General features: G+C 35.8%; 1 protein-coding gene and 1 pseudogene across 46 annotated transcripts in view; one reads left to right on the top strand and one right to left on the bottom strand.

Annotated features, from left to right (window-relative positions):
* The window catches only part of BIRC6 (baculoviral IAP repeat containing 6), a 256491-nt gene that overhangs the window by 201754 nt on the left and 36237 nt on the right, over nucleotides 1–18500 (top strand). For all 46 annotated transcript variants that reach the window (XR_014842325.1, XR_014842324.1, XR_014842323.1 and 43 more), the window contains one exon: nucleotides 12654–12864. Coding sequence is in view for 42 of the 46 variants with exons in the window: in XM_085019687.1 (XP_084875813.1) it covers nucleotides 12654–12864 (211 nt within the window). In the remaining 4 variants the exon portion in view is untranslated. The remainder of the gene's footprint in view (nucleotides 1–12653; nucleotides 12865–18500) is intronic.
* On the bottom strand, nucleotides 2537–10581 carry LOC110260070 (uS5 assembly chaperone PDCD2-like; annotated as a pseudogene).

Raw genomic sequence — 18500 nt, 5'->3', positions numbered from 1 at the left:
GTTATATCATTATATTACCATTTGCTTCCCTTGTTTTAAGATAGAGTCTGTCAGAAATGGGTGAAAATTTCCTAAGATTCTTCTGCTCAGTAGAGTTACATGTCACTTGGGTTTTAATCCCAAATTGTATCATGATAGCCCCAGTTTCCTTAAAAATTATCTGTATAGTACAAGTAAAGTCTGAAACAACTTCCTATAAAAGGGAGGGAAAGTTGCTTAAATTAAAATTTAGATGAGTTTCCAACTGACTTGATTTATACAGATTTATAAGGGTAAAATCTCTGCCACACTTTCAAGTTGTCTTCCTTGATTATCCAAAGTAGAATGGTCCTTCCCTTCCTATTAATTTCAGTGTGCCTAATATTTATATTTTCACTTCTCAGATTGTATTCCAATTATAGTATAAACCCACTTAATAAAATTCCACCAACCAACTTGCCAGATGTATTATAACTCTCCACTTCTGTAAACAGCTTGTCTTATGCCATATGTATTTTTTTCCCTTTAGACTGTCAGCGTATTGAGTTATATTTAATTCCAAATTTATTTATGCTTGTTGTATTGTCATTACATGATTTTATGTAAACTAGATTCTTATATGATAAATTAATGGAATACTTTTTAAAAGCATAAAAAAGCAATTGGCTAACACACTCATCAAATTAGGTTTCCATGAGAAACTATAGAAGGTTTTGTGTGTGCATGCGTGTGTGTGTGTGTGTATCACACCCCAGTAGAATACCCTTCTTACTGGGTAGAGCAAGTTGGCCTTTAATTGTGTAAAAAACATTCATACTTTGATATTATGCCAAAAACCTTGATCTTTTGATGGAGTCCCCATTTCTTTTATTACTTTGACCTAGTGGCTGGGTTAACTGCCAGCTTGAGCCCAAGTTTACCATTTTGTAGGGTTGACCTAAATCATCCCCCAAATGAGCTAAAAGCTTGGTTGAGAAGTATAAATTCAATAAATTAAATAATAGAAAATTTGAAAAGGAAATGAAGTATTGTGTATGAATCATTTCATACAGAAGTTATTTTTATCGAAGTATTTGTTTTCCTTAGAGCACTTGTATGTGATAGAATTAATTATGTATTAAATTCATAGCTCTGCAGCAGAACAACTAACATTAATGTACAGATTTCTTGATGATCTGTGCTCACTTAAGATATCCTTCCAATAATCTCACTGCAAGGATCTTAATTGCAAAGCCATGTTTTATTTTTAAGTATCAAAGAATAGTTTTTGATGTATTTATTGTTACATTTTAGTGAGAATTTAAAATTGTAAGTGAAAAAAATTCTGTTTACTGTACCCAGTGTTTATCTCAGCCTTGAAACAGATAAACAGACAAAACCCTGTATGTTGTTCAGGTATAATTTTTGCAACTCTTGATCTGCTAGAGAAGGAAATAGTTTAGAGTCAGAAGGGATTATAAGTATAAAAGTCAAATTATTGGATTGGTAGTAAAAAATTGAACTGTCTATTGAATAAGGTAGTTTACCAGGCAAAATATATTTGTTACGTGACTATCTTTTAAAATATGCATGCTAGCTAGCCACATTACTTGTAGAGTATTGGTGGCAGATAATTATAGATTTTTAGTATCCAGTTGTTGTAAGGATTTATAATTTATAGAGAAATAATTTAAGTATCTCTGATTGTTTTGTTTCCATGTGTTATTTCCATGAAATACAGGATGATTTTATGTTTCATGTTAGGCAAAGTAAGAATGAATAAATTCTTTATTGGACTATTAAATATTTGATTAATTTATTTAATTTTCACATTTCTTTTTGAGCCCACTCAAATGAAATTCCATAAACAAATATTTCTGTACTAGATTGAGTGCAGGTTTTTATATGTCACTTGAGCCTCCCTCATTTTGTATTACTGAAATTGATTAGAGAAAAAGTCAGTCATGCTGAAGAACGTCAGAAAAAAACAAGATGTTTTTTCTACATAGTATTTATTTTCTGTGAAATCTTGTCATTACAGTTGCTTAACTACCAAAAATTATTGTAAGTCAGGCATTTCTTTTGAGATACTAAGTATAAATCCAAAGGAAGACAATACTTTTGAAAATATTTTAATACTGACTAAAGCATTTATAATACTGCAGCATTTATAATACTGACTAAAACTTTATTTTCCTGTACCTTTTTTTTTTTTAGTCTACTTGACCATGATGAAACATTTTCCCTTTCCTGTGTTAAGCAGATTATTAAGGGCTTAAAGCAAACATAAATTTAAAGGAACATGATCTGTAAATGATATGTACTTTTAGAAAAATCTGTTGCATTGTTGCTTTTGTGTCTCGTTTCTATTTACCAAATCTTGTATATCTTCTGGCAGTAAATCGTTACTGTTCATATATCCATGGCTGTGCCTTTACTGATGCACTGCTCTGATACCGCCCTGGGAGCCAGGTACTTACCCTGGAACATTCATCATAATTTTCTAAAAATAGTCTTTTAAAGGATATCTTAGAATTTGTTTTTGTTAGAGCTGGATGCAATCCCATGAAAGAGACCATCAAAGTGTGATGTAAATATACACAAAAACAATCACCAAGAGGTTAAATACTATCCCAATAATGCCTAGCACAGTCAAGACAGATTCTTCCTTTTCTTCTTTTTCTTCTTGCTTCTTCTCATCTTCTGCTATAGTGATGACGGGAGTACCCATTTTCCCAGAAAAACCTCTTGGTCTAGAGAAAAAGAAAATTGTTTGTGAAAAAAATCTCTAGGAAAGATATCTTTGAACTGTACAAAGAGGTAGCAAATAAATTTACTATACTTGTTTTGTTGCATAATTTTTCAGTGTATAGTTCTATTTTACTTTGTTGAAGGTGGTGGAAAATGATAAATTTTAGTAGAATTTCAAATGTATTATCATTTTTACAATTGGACAGAATAATAGAAAATATAATGAGAAGGAACATATTAGATTCTGCTATTTATGTATTTTGGCTCTATATTTAGTAGCTATAAATTTATTTAAAAATTTTTATGTTTATTTAACTAAGTCGATGTATTTAATGTGAACTGTAGTTTATGCCTAATAATGTTATATATGATCACCACATACTTTAGCCTAAAATAATGAAATTACTAAATGTCTCAGTTTATTTTTTATTTTTTTGAAGTATAGTTGATGTATACATAAAGTCAGGTATACAATACAGTGACTCACAAGGTTATAGTTATTATCAAATATTTGCTCTAAGTGTCCGAGCTTTAAAATAATTAAAGAGAAGTGTTTCTTACCCTACATTGCATCAGGAATAAATTATTCTCAGATATCCTGCATTAGTCCACAGTAGTGATGAACGGATCTTTTCTCTTCATGGAGAACTTCTGTTTACACTCAGAAAAAGAAGTTAACAAAAAACCTGGACAAGTTTCTTTTTGAAGATAGCACATATTCTCAATTCTCCAGAAGGGGTGGGTCTTTTCCATTAGTCAACTTGTGGTAAATTTCACTGTTAACTATTTGGTAGAAAGAAATAGCTTCTGCTGGTAATAAGCCAAACAGTAAATGTGTTCCGTTTTTTCTTAGAATTATTTTTAGCTTTTATATATCCTGAATCATATGTTTCATGAAAAAATGGCTAATATTTATTTCTTATGAAATTCCTGTCTGGTCAACCTTTAAGCTTACTCTTCTGTTTCTTTTCAGCCACTTGAATATCCTTTCCCCCATTGAAATGTTGTTTCAAATAAAGAAAATGAGAATTTTATTCTTTTTCCTACTACTAGTTATTACTTTCAAATAAGAAATTTTCTCTTACTGGAATAATTATAGTAGTGTCACACACCTGTATCTGTAGTTGTTGATGATAATTCCGAGATATTTTTCAAGCATTGCGTAATTCAGCAAACAGCCACATCTGAGGATCCAGAGGATAGTGACTTTGCTTGCTTGGTGGTAAGCAGTAACACTGAACATCCACTTGGCACTTACTGAGTGAACAAGTTGCTGGAGGCCACCCTTGCAGACATGGCATTGCATAACAGCGTTGTGCCCCTGCTCTTCTCTGTCAGGCTGGTCACTTTAAATCCTGTAGTAACAGTGAAGTGTGCTCTGTGGAAAGACATCTAACGGTTTTCAGATGAAGCTCTGCATGGCAAAAAATAGGATTAAGGAATTCAAGATTGAAATACTTGGTGTGTTGTGTACTCATTTGTATTTCATTAAGAGTTTGTTACATTTATTGCTTCCTTTTGTTCACTGAGAACTCATACATACTAGTTTAAAAGCGCCTATCTTAATTAGCTTAAATTTGCTCTCCCTTCGTTTTCCAGACTCTCTTCTCTGGGGATATTCAGAAATAGGTTTAAAAAAACCATGAATAGTGTAAAATCAGATATAACCATGTTCCAGGTTTCAGACACAAACATAGATTGCCAGATGCATTAATATCTGGGTGGAATTTGACATTAAATTGAGTACACTTATTTATGTAACTGATTATTGTCAAGAAAAATGCTTATATATAAAAACTTTATACTTTAAGTTTAAAATGCATATATAAGAATGACATTAATTTAAAATTCTTTGTAAATCAAACACAATTTTATGTCTCATACTGTTTTTACTATTCACAATTACACTGTCCATTGCTGTTACCCTTCCTCCACAGCTTTTGCTTCCGTCCCTCCCTGATAAGAAGCAAATGTTTTCTCCTTCCATAATTTAAGATTCCCAGCTGGAATCTTAATCTTAAGTAATCTTCCCACTGCTAATTTAATGGAGTAAAATAAACACCAGTAGAATAAAAGGAAGTTCCATGTTTCATTCATCTTAGAATTATCTTATTTTCTTATGCCCATTTATTTCCAGATTTTTTTTTAATTAGACACACAACCCATTTTTATTGTAGTAAGAAATATAAGTAAAAAGATCACATCACTTAGTCCCACTGTTAATCAATTCACATCTAGTGTTTATCTTTCCATATTATTTTTGTACACATACATGGGTATAAGTATTTTTATGTAAATATGATCACACTCTGAATACCTGTCTGTATCTTATTTGATATGTATATAGGTCTCTGTCGTCAAGACTGCATAACATATCCTGCTGGATAGATGCACCAAAATTTACTTAATTCCCTGTCAGTAGACATTTTTGTTTAATCTAAAGACAATGTAAGCAAGACCTAAAACAATATCTTTGTATATCTCTAGCATAATTATTTCCTTAGGATAAAGTCCTAGAAGTGGAATTGCAAGATCTAAGAGATTGTAAATATTTTTAAGGCTTTCCAACATTGTCTTTAAGCTGCATCTAGTATATCTTGCTTCCAAACACATTCCTCTGTGTAGCCAGTGCCCAATCCACAGCTTTCAGCCCAGGTGAAGATGGCCAGGATGCCCCAATCAACACTCCTGCCCAGCCTGTCAGCTTTCAGGTAGTTGAGCAGCTGAGGCATGACCTGGAATTCAGATATTCTCTTGGCACCACAGGGACAATCTGGAATATCCTTTTTTTTTTTCTTTTTTAGGGCCACACGCAAGGTATATGGAGGTTCCCAGGCTAGGGGTGGAATCAGAGCTACACCTACACCACAGCCTCCAGCCTACACCACAGCCACAGCAATGCATGATTTGAGCCACATCTGCAGCCTACACCACAGCTCACGGCAATGCTGGATCCTTAACCCACTGAGCAAAGCCAGGTATTGAACCCTCAATGTGTCATGGTTCCTAGTCGGATTCATTTCTGCTGCACCACGATGGGAACTCCATGGAATATCCTTTTCTTGAGGGATATTTTCACTGGAGATCCAGACGGGGCAACTTGCCCCTCTGCCATATCTAAGAATCTGTCCTGCGTTCAAGGGATGTTTTAGTTTTAAACTTCTGGAAAATTCCATCCTCCCTAGATTCATGCTTTGCCTTAGAATCCAATTCTTCCTCAGGTGCTTCACCCATGCTCCCTATAATCTCTGATTTGTCATCTTTTTCTACAACTTCAAGTGTAATCATTTTCTGCTATTACAATTTCAAATTCTGGAAAAAGGGAGTTGTGGTCTGGAACTGTATTGTCCAAATTCTCTGTTTGTTCACAAGCCTGCTTATGTCTTAATCTCCAGTCCAGTGCCTGATGCTCCTTACTGCAGTAATGTGCCTGGTGATATCTGGAGCACATTTTGGGACCTAAGCACCACAAACTCTGCAGAGATGAGCAACCAGACTTGAACTGGAAGCTCAGGGATTCCCCTGTCTGGGAGAGGCTCCTCAGAAGGTGGTTCATGTAGTAGAAGTCATTTCTCCTGGGGAGCTGATTGCTAAAAACTAGGGGGCTGATGACCCTGTTCTCGCATGGCTGTGGGGTAAGGACGCTGAACTGTAACCACTTGATGCAGGTCCCAGAACTTTGTCTCTTTGGAGAAAGAGTTTGGGAAAGAGACTCAGGGTAGTGAGGCAATGAAGTGTTTATTTCAAGAGAGAAGAGAGGGAAGATAGGTGCAGAGAAAATACAGGCACAGGCAGGCTGAGGTGGTGGGGAGGTGGTTGCGGGGGAGAGAGGAAGAAGTATTTCCAGACTGTGAAGTTTTTTTTTAATATTATCAACCATACATTTTGTCACACACACACCCACTTTGTACTGAGTTGTAGACTCTCCTCAGCTTTATAGCTTTATTCTTGTAATGGAGAGGTAGCTTCTCTTTTTGTGGTTTTTCTTGTTTTTCTTGTTGTTCTTACTTGTATTCTTGTATAATTTTATCTAAAATCCTATAATTTTATGTAGTTTAACTTTTAAATTAAATTGAATATTAGACTACTGTTTTAAAAATTAATATCCCAGCATTTTTTAAGTGGAAATTCCCAGGCTAGGGGTGGAATCAGAGCTACACCTACACCACAGCCTCCAGCCTACACCACAGCCACAGCAATGCAGGATCTGAGCTATGTTTTATAAAAAATTGAGCACCTCATGGCAACACCAGATCCTATTTCTCTATTCTTTACGATAACAGCTTTATTGAGGTGTAATTTGTATGTCATAACATTCCCCTGTTTTAAGTGTACAATTAAATAATTTTTAATTAAAAAAAATTGAGCAGATAGTACATATAATCCCCCTCTTCTCATACAGTATCCCATTACTCCATCTTTCATTAGTGTGGTACATGATACAATTGATGAATTAATAGTGATACTTTTTTTTGAAGTGTAGTTGATTTACAGTATTGTCTTAATTTCTCCTGCAGAGCTCAGTCATTCAGTTACACATATGTATACATTCTTTTTCATATTTGTTCCATTTTGGTTTATTACAGCATATTGAATATAGTTCCCAGTGCTGAACAGTGCAACCTTGTTTATCCATTCTCTATGTAATAGTTTACATCTGTTAATTCCAAACTCCCAATCCATCCCTCTCCCATCTTTTTCCTCCTTGGCATCACTTGAGTCTGTTTTCTATGTCTATGAGTCTCTTTCTCTTTCATAGACAAGTTCATTTGTTATCATAGTTTAGATTCCACATGTAAGTGATATCATAGGATATTTGTCTTTCTTTTTCTGACTTAGTTTGATAATCTCTAGGTCCATCCATGTTGCTATGAATGGCATTATCTCATTCTTTTTTATGGCTCAGCAGAAACAAATCTGACTAGTATCCATGAGGACACAGGTTTGATCCCTGGCCTCACTCAGTGGGTTAAGGATCCAGTGTTGCCTTGAGCTCTGGTGTAGGCCGCAGCTCCAGCTCCGATTTGACTCCAGCCTGGGAACCTCCATATGCTGTGGATGTGGCCCTAAAAAGACCAAATATATGTATATGTATGTGTATATACACACACACACACACACACACACACATATACATATATATACACACACACATATATACATATATACACACACACATATATATACATATATATACACACATATATATATAAAACATATTTAATATTATATAATATTGAAGCTTAAAGGTGCCTAGAAATTTCATGCCATATTAAATTTTTTCCCATACATAAAACACTTTTTTGTCTTTTTTAGTAAATCATGTTAGTACTTTTTTTCTAAAATGATGACCTTTGAGTGACATATTTTAGTGGTTATGTGTTTGGACTTTAGAAGGGGAAGACCTGGTTTTCTTTGTTTTTTAAAGTATCATGATTATTCCCTTAATGTGTAAATTTGTTTTCTCGTTAAGCAGAATCAGCAGGAAAGTGGTATTAGATTAGAAGTCTAGAGATTTCAGTTCTTTTCTGAGTGCTTTTTTGGATGCTTAGGTGACAAACTTTAGTACTTGGTGTTAGTTACCTGTGATGGAAGGCATTATAAAAGTTTTATAGTACTCTTGATTAAGTGTCACTAGTTACTGCTTCTAATTAATACACATGTCATTTACATTTGCCTAAATGTATCAAAATTTCACATGAAGCCATATTTATAGGAGAACTATATCTAAAATTGATGGGTTTTTTTTTCCAGTGAATTGATGTTAATGTAGTCATAGAGTCATTTCCTGGGCTTCTTACTTATCAGTTTTAGCAAGAAAACTGGAGTTCCCATTGTGGCGCATTGGTTAACGAATCCGACTAGGAACCATGAGGTTGCGGATTCGGTCCCTGCCCTTGCTCAGTGGGTTAAGGATCCGGTGTTGCCATGAGTTGTGGTGTAGGTTGCAGACGCGGCTCGGATCCCGAGTTGCTGTGGCTCTGGCGTAGGCCGGTGGCTGCAGCTCCAATTCAACCCCTAGCCTGGGAACCTCCATATGTCACGGGAGCGGCCCAAGAAATAGCAAAAAAAAAAAAAGAAAACTCACCACACTATTTATAATTGCTATTTGGGGATTAATAATCAGTGTACTATGATTTATACCTTTATCCATAAAAGTTGGCCAATGAGAAGCTAAAGCTTTACTTAAAATTCATTTTACTTAAAATATCCTATGTCTAGTTATTTTTTTTAATTCTTTGGATCAATTATCTAAGAACATTTTAGATTTAATTCTCCAGGGTCATTGTCTTTTAATAAGAACACAATATTGTCCCAGTTATTTTGTTGTAAAAACAATATTAGTATTAATTTTTAATCCCATCGATTATTATCTTGACAAAATATCTGTTATTAAACCTCTAAGACAGTTTTTGTGTATACATAATAGCCCTTTGTCATTTTAATGTTTGTAATTATTAATATGATTTAGCATACAATTTATATTACTGCTTTTCTAATGTGAGTATATATACGTTATTAACTACTTATAAAAAGCCATGCTTTGTTATATTTGGTTTTATTTTTCTGGCAGTTGAATGTTGCACAACAGTGAAGTGTAGATTAGTTGAAGGTAGTAATTGTAATATGGGCCCTAAATTGTGTTCATAGAACTCCAAAAGAATGTAAGAAAAAATAGCAAATTCTGAGGAAAGGCTGAACTGTACGTTATTTAATAACATTGGGAAATAATTTTTATTTCTTAATGAATGTACGCTCTAAAATATTAAGTGTTTTCCTTATTTTTAAGGATTTTTACCTAGAGAGAGTATATAATAATGCTTGTTACTTTTTATAACTGGGACAAGATCGTGGCTTAATTGTTTTTGTGCATGTGCTTATATTTTAAGTTATTTAAATCATCTCTGTGTTATCAAGTTATTATGATCTAATACTAAATTATCCTATATTTTCAATAAAATACATACTGCATGCCATATACTCTCATAAACAATTTCAAAACAGTTCATATAGGTATATGATGAAAAGTAATTTATCCTAGCATTGCCCTGCTTTTTGATTATACTGTGTTCCTATATAGTATAGATAACGCTTTTTTAAAATACTGTAACCCCCTTCCCTTTTTTTTTTCATCATACCATGATGCTTCCTGAGTTGTCCCGTATATAACCCTAGTCCTTTTCTACATAAAACTACCATTACTTGTTTATGGTTAATTGCTTTCTTTTTTTTTTTTTAATGACTTCACCCACGGCATATGGAAGTTACTGCCCACATCACAGATCTTTTAACCCACTGCACTGGGCCGGCGCTTAATCCCACGCTTCCACAGTAACGCAAGCTGCTGCAGTTAGATTCTTAACCCCCTGTGCCATTGTGGGATTTCCTATAGTTAAATTTAATATTCTATATCTATCCAGTTTTATCCAGTACATGTATGTATCCCTTGTTTTGAAATAAATCTGAAACAAAATACGCATGCTGTTAGAGATTTTTTTTTTCTTTTAAACATAGCTGTGGCTATGCTTAGGTGTGGCTCTGTGACACCTACAACTCCTAGAGAAAGACCTATCTCTGGATAGAACCCATACCTACATACTTCTCATGGTTTGTTTGTATAAACAGAATATAAAAAATCTGATGAAGGCACTAACCAAGAGAATTTTTCCCTATGATGGAAATGTTCTATGTCTACACAGTCCAGGCCAGACTTCTGTGGTAATTGATCACTTGAAATGTGGCTAATACAATTGAACAGAACTTACTTTTTTTAAAATTTTAATTAAATTTAAATAGTCATATGTGACCAGTAGTTACCATACCGGACAACTCAGGAAGCACCACAGGATAATGAAAAGCTCTAGGTGTCATTGCTGGTCTTGCTGTCTTCTATTTAGCTGCTTGTGCAACTTACTAAATCTCAGTTTCTCATATACACGGTATGTAATGCTTTCTCCAAAGAGGAAGCACATATAGAACCATCATCATATAGAAAGAGGAGTAGATGTATATTTTCCAAAGTGAGACACATGAAGAAAGAGAGAAATGGTCAAAAGAGACCATAGCCTTATCAAGAATGTTTTATTATTTGTCAGGATAATAGGTTTGAGATGTTACTCATGTATGTAAAATTAATGTTAAGAAATTCTTTTTTTTTCCCCTTAAGTATTCCTACATAGTTCCTCAGTTATGATAAAGGAATGAATGATATTTGAGAATGTGTTTACGTAAATGTCATCTTAATCTATTTTTTGTAACCTAATTCACTCAAATGTAGATATAGGAGACAGATTCACTTTACCCTTTAAGTGCTACATAGGAGAGAATGACTTGGATATGTTGTTGTATATTTATCCTTTTTATTTTGCCCTTTGGTGCTTCCAACTCTCGGTGTTAAAAACAGTATTATATCAGTCATCCTTGCTTATAGGTTTATAGTAAGAAGTGATATTGCTAATTCATAGAATATGGGCATTTTAAATAATGCCAAATTTAGTTATCACTTTGCATGTCTACCTGTTTATGGAAGTCTAGCTTTTCCAGTGTATTAATTTTGTGTTTTATGCCTTTCGATTAGTAACTTTGGATTTTAACTTGGATTTCCTAAAAACTATAGTGTACTATGGTATCCTATAAAATTATAGTAAATAGTGATATTAGATCATGAGTTAGAAAAGAAGCCTTGGAGTTCCCGTCGTGGCGCAGTGGTTAACGAATCCGACTAGGAACCATGAGGTTGCGGGTTCGGTCCCTGCCCTTGCTCAGTGGGTTAACGGTCCGGCGTTGCCGTGAGCTGTGGTGTAGGTTGCAGACGCGGCTCGGATCCCGCGTTGCTGTGGCTCTGGCGCTCTGGCGTAGGCCGGTGGCTACAGCTCTGATTCAACCCCTAGCCTGGGAACCTCCATATGCCGCGGGAGCGGCCCAAGAAATAGCAACAACAACAACAAAAGACAAAAAAAAAAAAAAAAGAAAAGAAAAGAAGCCTTATGTATATAACCAAGTATGTATGGAAATTTTATATATGGTAAGATGGAGGGTAATATTTCAATGAGGAAAGAATGGGCATTCATACTTTTTACCCCTGTCCTCTGCATCATTGAAAGGGGTAAAACAAGGGCCTATTGCTCCATAAGTCTGAACAGGCTCACTACTCGTCATCAGGTCATCAGCACTAATTTTATTAAGCCTTTTATCTCCTTTGATCACTTGCCAAACCCAGTCAGGAATTCCTAGATGATGTCTCATTTACCCCACCCACCCCGGTACTCCAATCCCAGTATAGTTCTGTGGGCAGTGAGACATGATACCTGACTAGTATAAATGAGGATGCGAGTTCGATACCTGGCCTTGCTCTGGGGGTTAAGGATCCAGTGTTGCTGTGAGCTGTGGTTTAGGTCGCAGACGTGGCTCAGATCTCTCATTGCTGTGGCTGTGGCTGTGGCCAGCAGCTGTAGCTCCAATTCAGCCCCTAGCCTGGAAACTTCATATGCCACATTTCAGGTGTGGCCCTAAAAAGCAAAAAAAAAAAAAGGGGGGGGTAACATTCTCAACATTATACCTTTGAGATAAACTGTGGTTCATATAATTCTATTTTGTCTAAGATACAATGGCTTCAATTTAATTTTTAAAATATTTTTCCATGTCATGCTGATAAATGTATTTACTGTCACAATGTATTATCTAGACTGTTTAATCATTTTTATATGTAGTATTACTAATTAACTTAGTTACATTTCTTACTATCTCCCCAACTGTATGCCTTATTCAATATTTTGTTCCCTAAAAGTGGTTATTATACTGGGCACATTGGTTCATAAACATCCTCATTAGTGCATTTACCAGCTAACCAATTAATCTAAAGATCTAAGTAGAAGCCAGATTGCTGTGAACTTACTTTTATATTGTACATGTGGTCATTTTATGCTTGTCTCCTCTTCTTACAGTTCTTGACATGGCAAGACATGTGCCACTCTATCGAGCTCTGCTGGAATTGCTCCGGGCCATTGCTTCTTGTACCTGCATGGTGCCCCTATTGTTGCCTCTTTCTACAGAGAATGGTGAAGAGGAGGATGAACAGTCAGAGTGTCAAACTTCTGTTGGTACCTTGTTGGCCAAAATGAAGACCTGTGTTGATACCTACACCAACCGTTTAAGGTACCATACTTTGTTCATTTCCCTTAACCTTGGCTCTCAGAATTTTTTTTTTAAATAACTTTGTGGGTTTTTTTTTTAAATGATACAAAGAAATTAAACATACATATGCACAAGCAGTAAATAAAACTGCAGAGAAAAAGTATCCACCAAAACCTACACTCAGAAATGTTTAATCACAGTGGCTTATCAGACATCTCCCTGTGCAGCCTTATAGCTATAGATATCTAGAGTTTTTCTTAAATGCTATCACACTGTACCTATTATAAGCCAGTTTTACCTCAATATTAAGGCCAAAGACACCTTCACTGTCAGTAAGTACATATTCTGGTACTGTTCTTAATACTTCTGAATATGCATTATGTACAGATACTGTATTTTACTTAACCATCTGTTAGTGAACATTAGGGTTATTTCTAATTTATAATAAGCTTTGACATGCATCCTTTTTAGGACTTGTAAAAATCTCTGCAGAGTAGATTCATAGAAGTAGAACTGTTGGGTTTATGGATTACTACTGTTTCATTTTGATACATGGTATAAGTCACGCTATAATGTTTTTTAGAATGCGGAGGATTTGGTATTTATTTGTTGGGTTTATGATAAAGGTAATATTGATCTCCATGGAAAGTTGAATTTTTAAATAAATCTTTGGTTTAAGTTTATATCCCACTAGAAATCAGATGATGAGGTCTGTTATCAAAAACTCTAAGAAACCTTTTCCTGGTAACCTCTTTCAGTCTCTTAGAAGAATCTGTTCCAGTGGTCATCAGTTTTACTTAAAGATGGCCTAATTCTGATGTTTACGTAAACATCAGATGTTTATATAAACATCAGAATTAGGCCAGAGAAAGTTTATTACTTTGTTAGTGGTCTTTTTAATCTGTTAATCTTCTTTACTGTCATAGTTATTTCTGCCTGTTCTCACTTACTATTCAAGAACCTAAAAATTGAGAAACAATATAGTCAAGCAGTGGCAGAGAATTGGTCGTTAGAGGAACAGTTTTTGTCAGTCTTTATTTTTCGGAGAAAAATCAACTTCCCAAACTATCCAGACTTTGTTAGTTTTTTGTTCTCTCATCATCACTTTAAAAACTAGTGGTTACAGAGTTCCCATTTTGGTGCAGTGGAAATGAATCTGACCAGGAACCATGAGGCTGCGGGTTCAATCCCTGGCCTAACTCAGTGGGTTAAGGATCTGGCGTTGTGGTGAGCTGTGGTGTAGGTCAGAGACACAGCTCGGATCTGGCATTGCTGTGGCTGTGGTGTAGGCCAGCAGCTGTAACTCCGATTCTCCCCCTAGCCTGGGAACCTCCATGTCCCTCGGGTGCAGCCCTAAAAACCAAAACCAAAAAACAAAAAACGAGTGGCTTACTGCCAGGCAGTAAGAATCATAAATTGGAGAAGAGATTGAGAAAGAGCCAATTGGCAATGATATAAAAAGCTGTAGGTTCATACCCTTACCAGAGAAGGAAAATGTAAAGTTATGTTTTCTTTGATAGTGTGAGATTTTTTTCTACTATAGAGAAGAAAATAATATTATCTTTGGTTCTTTCATTGTGGCAAAAATCTTTCTGATAACCTAGGTAGCTAGCGTAGTTATATAAAATTAATGTGGCATCATAATTGAACTGAAGGTCTGGTTTTCTAATTAAGCTAATGTTTCATCAAGAAATGTTTAATTGAACTTCCCATTCTCTGCCCTGGCCATCTGTGTTCCTTATTCCTATACAATAAACATGTAGTTTTTGACAAGGAAATTAATATAAATTGCACACAATTTTGAAATTGCCCTGGTGTATTTTTAGGGGGAATCTTACCATGTGTTTCTGTACCTTATATTTTTGTGTTTCAAGATATAACTAAAAATTTAAAATTTAGGAAACCATGAGTGTTTTTCCCCCAAGAATATTTTATTTTGCAGATGAAAAATTGTGTAAAGATTTGAAATGCTGTTATAATTATGGCTTTGGTTAAAAATAATATCACAAATTTATGTTACTGAGAAAATAAGACCATTAAAATAAGAATAACTTAGAGTTCCCACTAAGTGGGATGGAGTGGGTTAAGAATCCAACTACAGGAGTTCCTATTGTGGTTTAGTGGTGAACCCGACTAGTATCCATCAGGACTTGGGTTCGATCCCTATCCTCACTCAGTAGGTTAAGGATCCGGCATTGCCGTGAGCTGTGGTGTAGGTTGAAGATGCTGCTCAGATCCCAAGTTGCTGTGGCTGTGGTGTAGGCCGATGGCTGCAGCTCCGATGTGACCCTTAGCCTGGGACCCTCCATGTGACGCAGGTGTGGCCCTAAAAAGATTAAAAAAAAAAAAAAAAAAAGGGAATTCTCTACAGTTGTTCAGGTCTGCGGAGGAGCGTGGTTGTTCCCCTGACCTGGCACAGTAGGTTAAAGGATCCAGCATTGCTGCAACTGTGGCTCAGATTCAATTCATGACCTGGGGAACTTCCGTATTCTGTGGGTGTGACCATTTAAAAAAAGAAGAAAAAAAGATCATAATGACTGTTCTCAGAGCTTATTTCATTTTTTATTTTATCTTTACAGAGACCCTGTGTGGTAACTATCTTTAACAACTATTTTACTGATGAAGAAACACTGATACAGAGTTTCATATTAGGCTTTGAATAGGCTTCTTAGTCAAGATCCCTCATGATATGTAATATAGGCTCCGTTAGAAAAAGAAGCTAGCAAAGACATACGTGTTAGAACATTGCTACTTTCCTTTCAAGATTTGGCAGCTTGAGAATTCATTTTCCACTTCACAGAAAGGGTAAAATCTCTTCCAGCTTCTTGTATTTTTGTATCTTCATTAGAATAGAACTCTAGAGAGTTCCTGTTGTGGCTCAGTGGGTTAAGAACCCGACTAATACCCATGAGGACACAGGTTCAATCCCCAGCCTGGCTCAGTGGGTTAAGGATCCAACATTGCTGTGGCTGTGGCTGGCAGCTACAGCTCCAATTGGACCCCTAACCTGGAAACCTCCATTTGCCACAGGGTGCAACCCTAAAAAGGCCAAAAAGGAAAAAAAAAAAAAGGAAAAAGAAATGCAGAATAGAACTCTAATAAAGTGAACAATATAGTCCAGTTTCCAATGAAAGTTATACCCATAGAAGTTGACCTAAATTCAGTTTTAACACTGTTTCAAGATGCAAAGCTTTCCCCTCTCCTCTATCTGCCTACCCCATCCTCAACTGTATTTTTAAGAAACGAACATACTAGAGTGCCCATCATGGCAAAATGGAAACAAATCTGCCTAGGAACCATGAGGTTGTGGGTTCAATCCCTGGCCTCGCTCGGTAGGTTTAGGATCCGGCGTTGCTGTGTCTGTGGTGTAGGCTGGAAGCTGTAACTCCGATTAGACCCCCAACCTGGGAACCTCCATATGCCACGGGTGCAGCTCTTAAAAGAAAGAAAAGAAAAACGAACAAACCTAGGATACTCTGAGAAGAGGATGGTTAAGGCACATCTGCCCTGTTTATATACAACTTTTAGGATATATTTTAGTGCGTTATCATGGTTTGAAGTTACAGGTTTAAAAATAATGTATAGATATACCCCAGCTCAGAATATTTTTACATTATTTTTGTCTCTTTTTCTCTCAGTAAGAAATAGGGGTGAGGGAATTCTCTTGTGCAGCGGGTTAAGGATCCAGTGTTGTCTCTGCAGCAGTGTAGGTTGCTGCTATGGCTCGGGTTCAGTCCCTGGCCTACGAACTTCTACGTGCTCTAGATGCAACCAAAAAAGAAAGAAAGAAATAGAGGTAAGGGTTCTGTGGCTCTGGGCAATTCCTTGGGAAGTTCTGGCCACATCTGCACTCGGGAGTGGGCTAGGAAGTCAGGAAAAAAGGTAGTATAAGAGTGAATAAAGTACGACTATTTAATATAGATTTTTCTTTCTTTTTTAAGTGAGACAGAAGAGTTACTAGTCTATTTATCGTGCTTATGTATCATCATATTGCCTTGGTTTTTTTTATTTTTCTTTTTTTTAGCCAAGCATATACAAAAGGTGTGCAAATTTTTTTCCCTGCAAGTGAAATTTTAACAGTACTCTTTGGTCATCCTAAAGAAAAAATAGATTCTCTATGTAATTTGCAGGTCTCTAGATGATACTCGTGGTTACATATAATGATTTTCATTGAAATTATTTCTTCTGTATGTATTATATTTGAAACTTTTATCTTTTGTGGATGAAAGAAGTTAAAATGTTTTGCCCAAGTCCATAGAGAGAAAGTTTACTGATAGGAGTAATCTAATTGAGATTATCCTATTTTGAGGACAGTGCCTAAACCCAACTAATTTTGGTCTCAGAATTCAAAGAATGATGGATATTATGTAGGTTTGCTAACTTTCCCCCCAAGCCTGAAACTTTCTATAAGAGGAAATTTAAAAATATCATTAAGAAACTGAAAAGAGGAGTTCCCCTTGTGGCTTAGCAGGTTAAGAACCTAACATAGTGTCAGTTAGGATGTTGGTTTGATCCTTGGCTTTGCTCAGTGGGTTAAGGATCCACCATGGCCGCAAGCTACAGCACAGGTCGCAGATGTGCCTTGGATCTGCCATTGCTGTGGCTGGCTGAAGCTCTGGTTCAACCCTTGGCCTGGAAATTTCCACATGCTGCACATGCGGCTATAAAAAGGAAAAGAAGAAACTGAAAAGACAGATTATTTACCTTGTTTTTAATCTAATTTGTGCATTAGAAGTTTGGGATTATATTTAGATAGGTGAAATCTGGCCTGGTCACAAAAGCATGACGGATTTGTTCATTTAACACATGTTTATTAAATGTTCGTGAGAACATAACAAGAAAATTAGGTCTTTCTAAGATACTGATAGATAAATGAGGGAAGCAATAACTACTAGACAGTTTTTATAACACAGTACATAGCATATTGGAAATATAAGATGTTACTGGAGGATCAACCCAGATTTGGGAGCCAAAGAATAAGTAGGAATTAGCTAAATAAAGAAGAACATTTGGGCTGATATAGCAAATGTATTAGTGGTGAAAGAAAGCATTACATAGACATGGAAAGCTAAAGAAGTTTGGTATGCCTGGGTATCCTGTGGGTGGGTGTGGAAAGTGAAGCTAGAGAGGAAAGTGGGAGTTCCAAGAACTTCATACTTCCCTACTCTTAAATGTGATGAGCCATTGAAAGGATTTCAGCAGAGATCTAATCAGATTTGCATTATAAAAAAGATTGTCTTGCAGTGTAGCTGAATAGTTGGGGGTAGGAATTTTTTTAAAAGACTAAATCACCATGAAGACAATTTTCATCCTTTCCATCTCTACGATTGAGCTGTTTGTGTCCTCTCCCTGTCCTGCCATTCTGGGGACTGAGGATTTGAGTCCATTGGCATTTTTGCTCTAATATTATGGACTTGTAGTAAGTTAGTTCCTAGGTAGAAATAATACTTTTTGTGTTCCAAATGTTTGACTTAGAAAAGGCAGTAATATGACTCAGGCTTTAAATTACTTATTAAGTACACTATTCTACCTATGTGTTGCAAATTTATCCCTAGGGCTCTCCTTCAATAAAGTGCAATTGCTGTAGGATAAATTGTTCTGGGAACATGGTTTCCTTTGTTAACATTTAAGAATCTGAAATCTGTAATCCCACACAG

This window comes from Sus scrofa, chromosome 3 (assembly GCF_054392235.1).
Source record: "Sus scrofa isolate SSC_HxYL_T2T_F1_AM1 chromosome 3, Sscrofa_HxYL_maternal_Yorkshire_Landrace_v2.0, whole genome shotgun sequence".
Taxonomy (NCBI): domain Eukaryota; kingdom Metazoa; phylum Chordata; class Mammalia; order Artiodactyla; family Suidae; genus Sus; species Sus scrofa.
The sequence above is the reverse complement of the archived record's forward strand: the minus strand, read 5'-3'. Positions and strand labels throughout refer to the sequence as shown.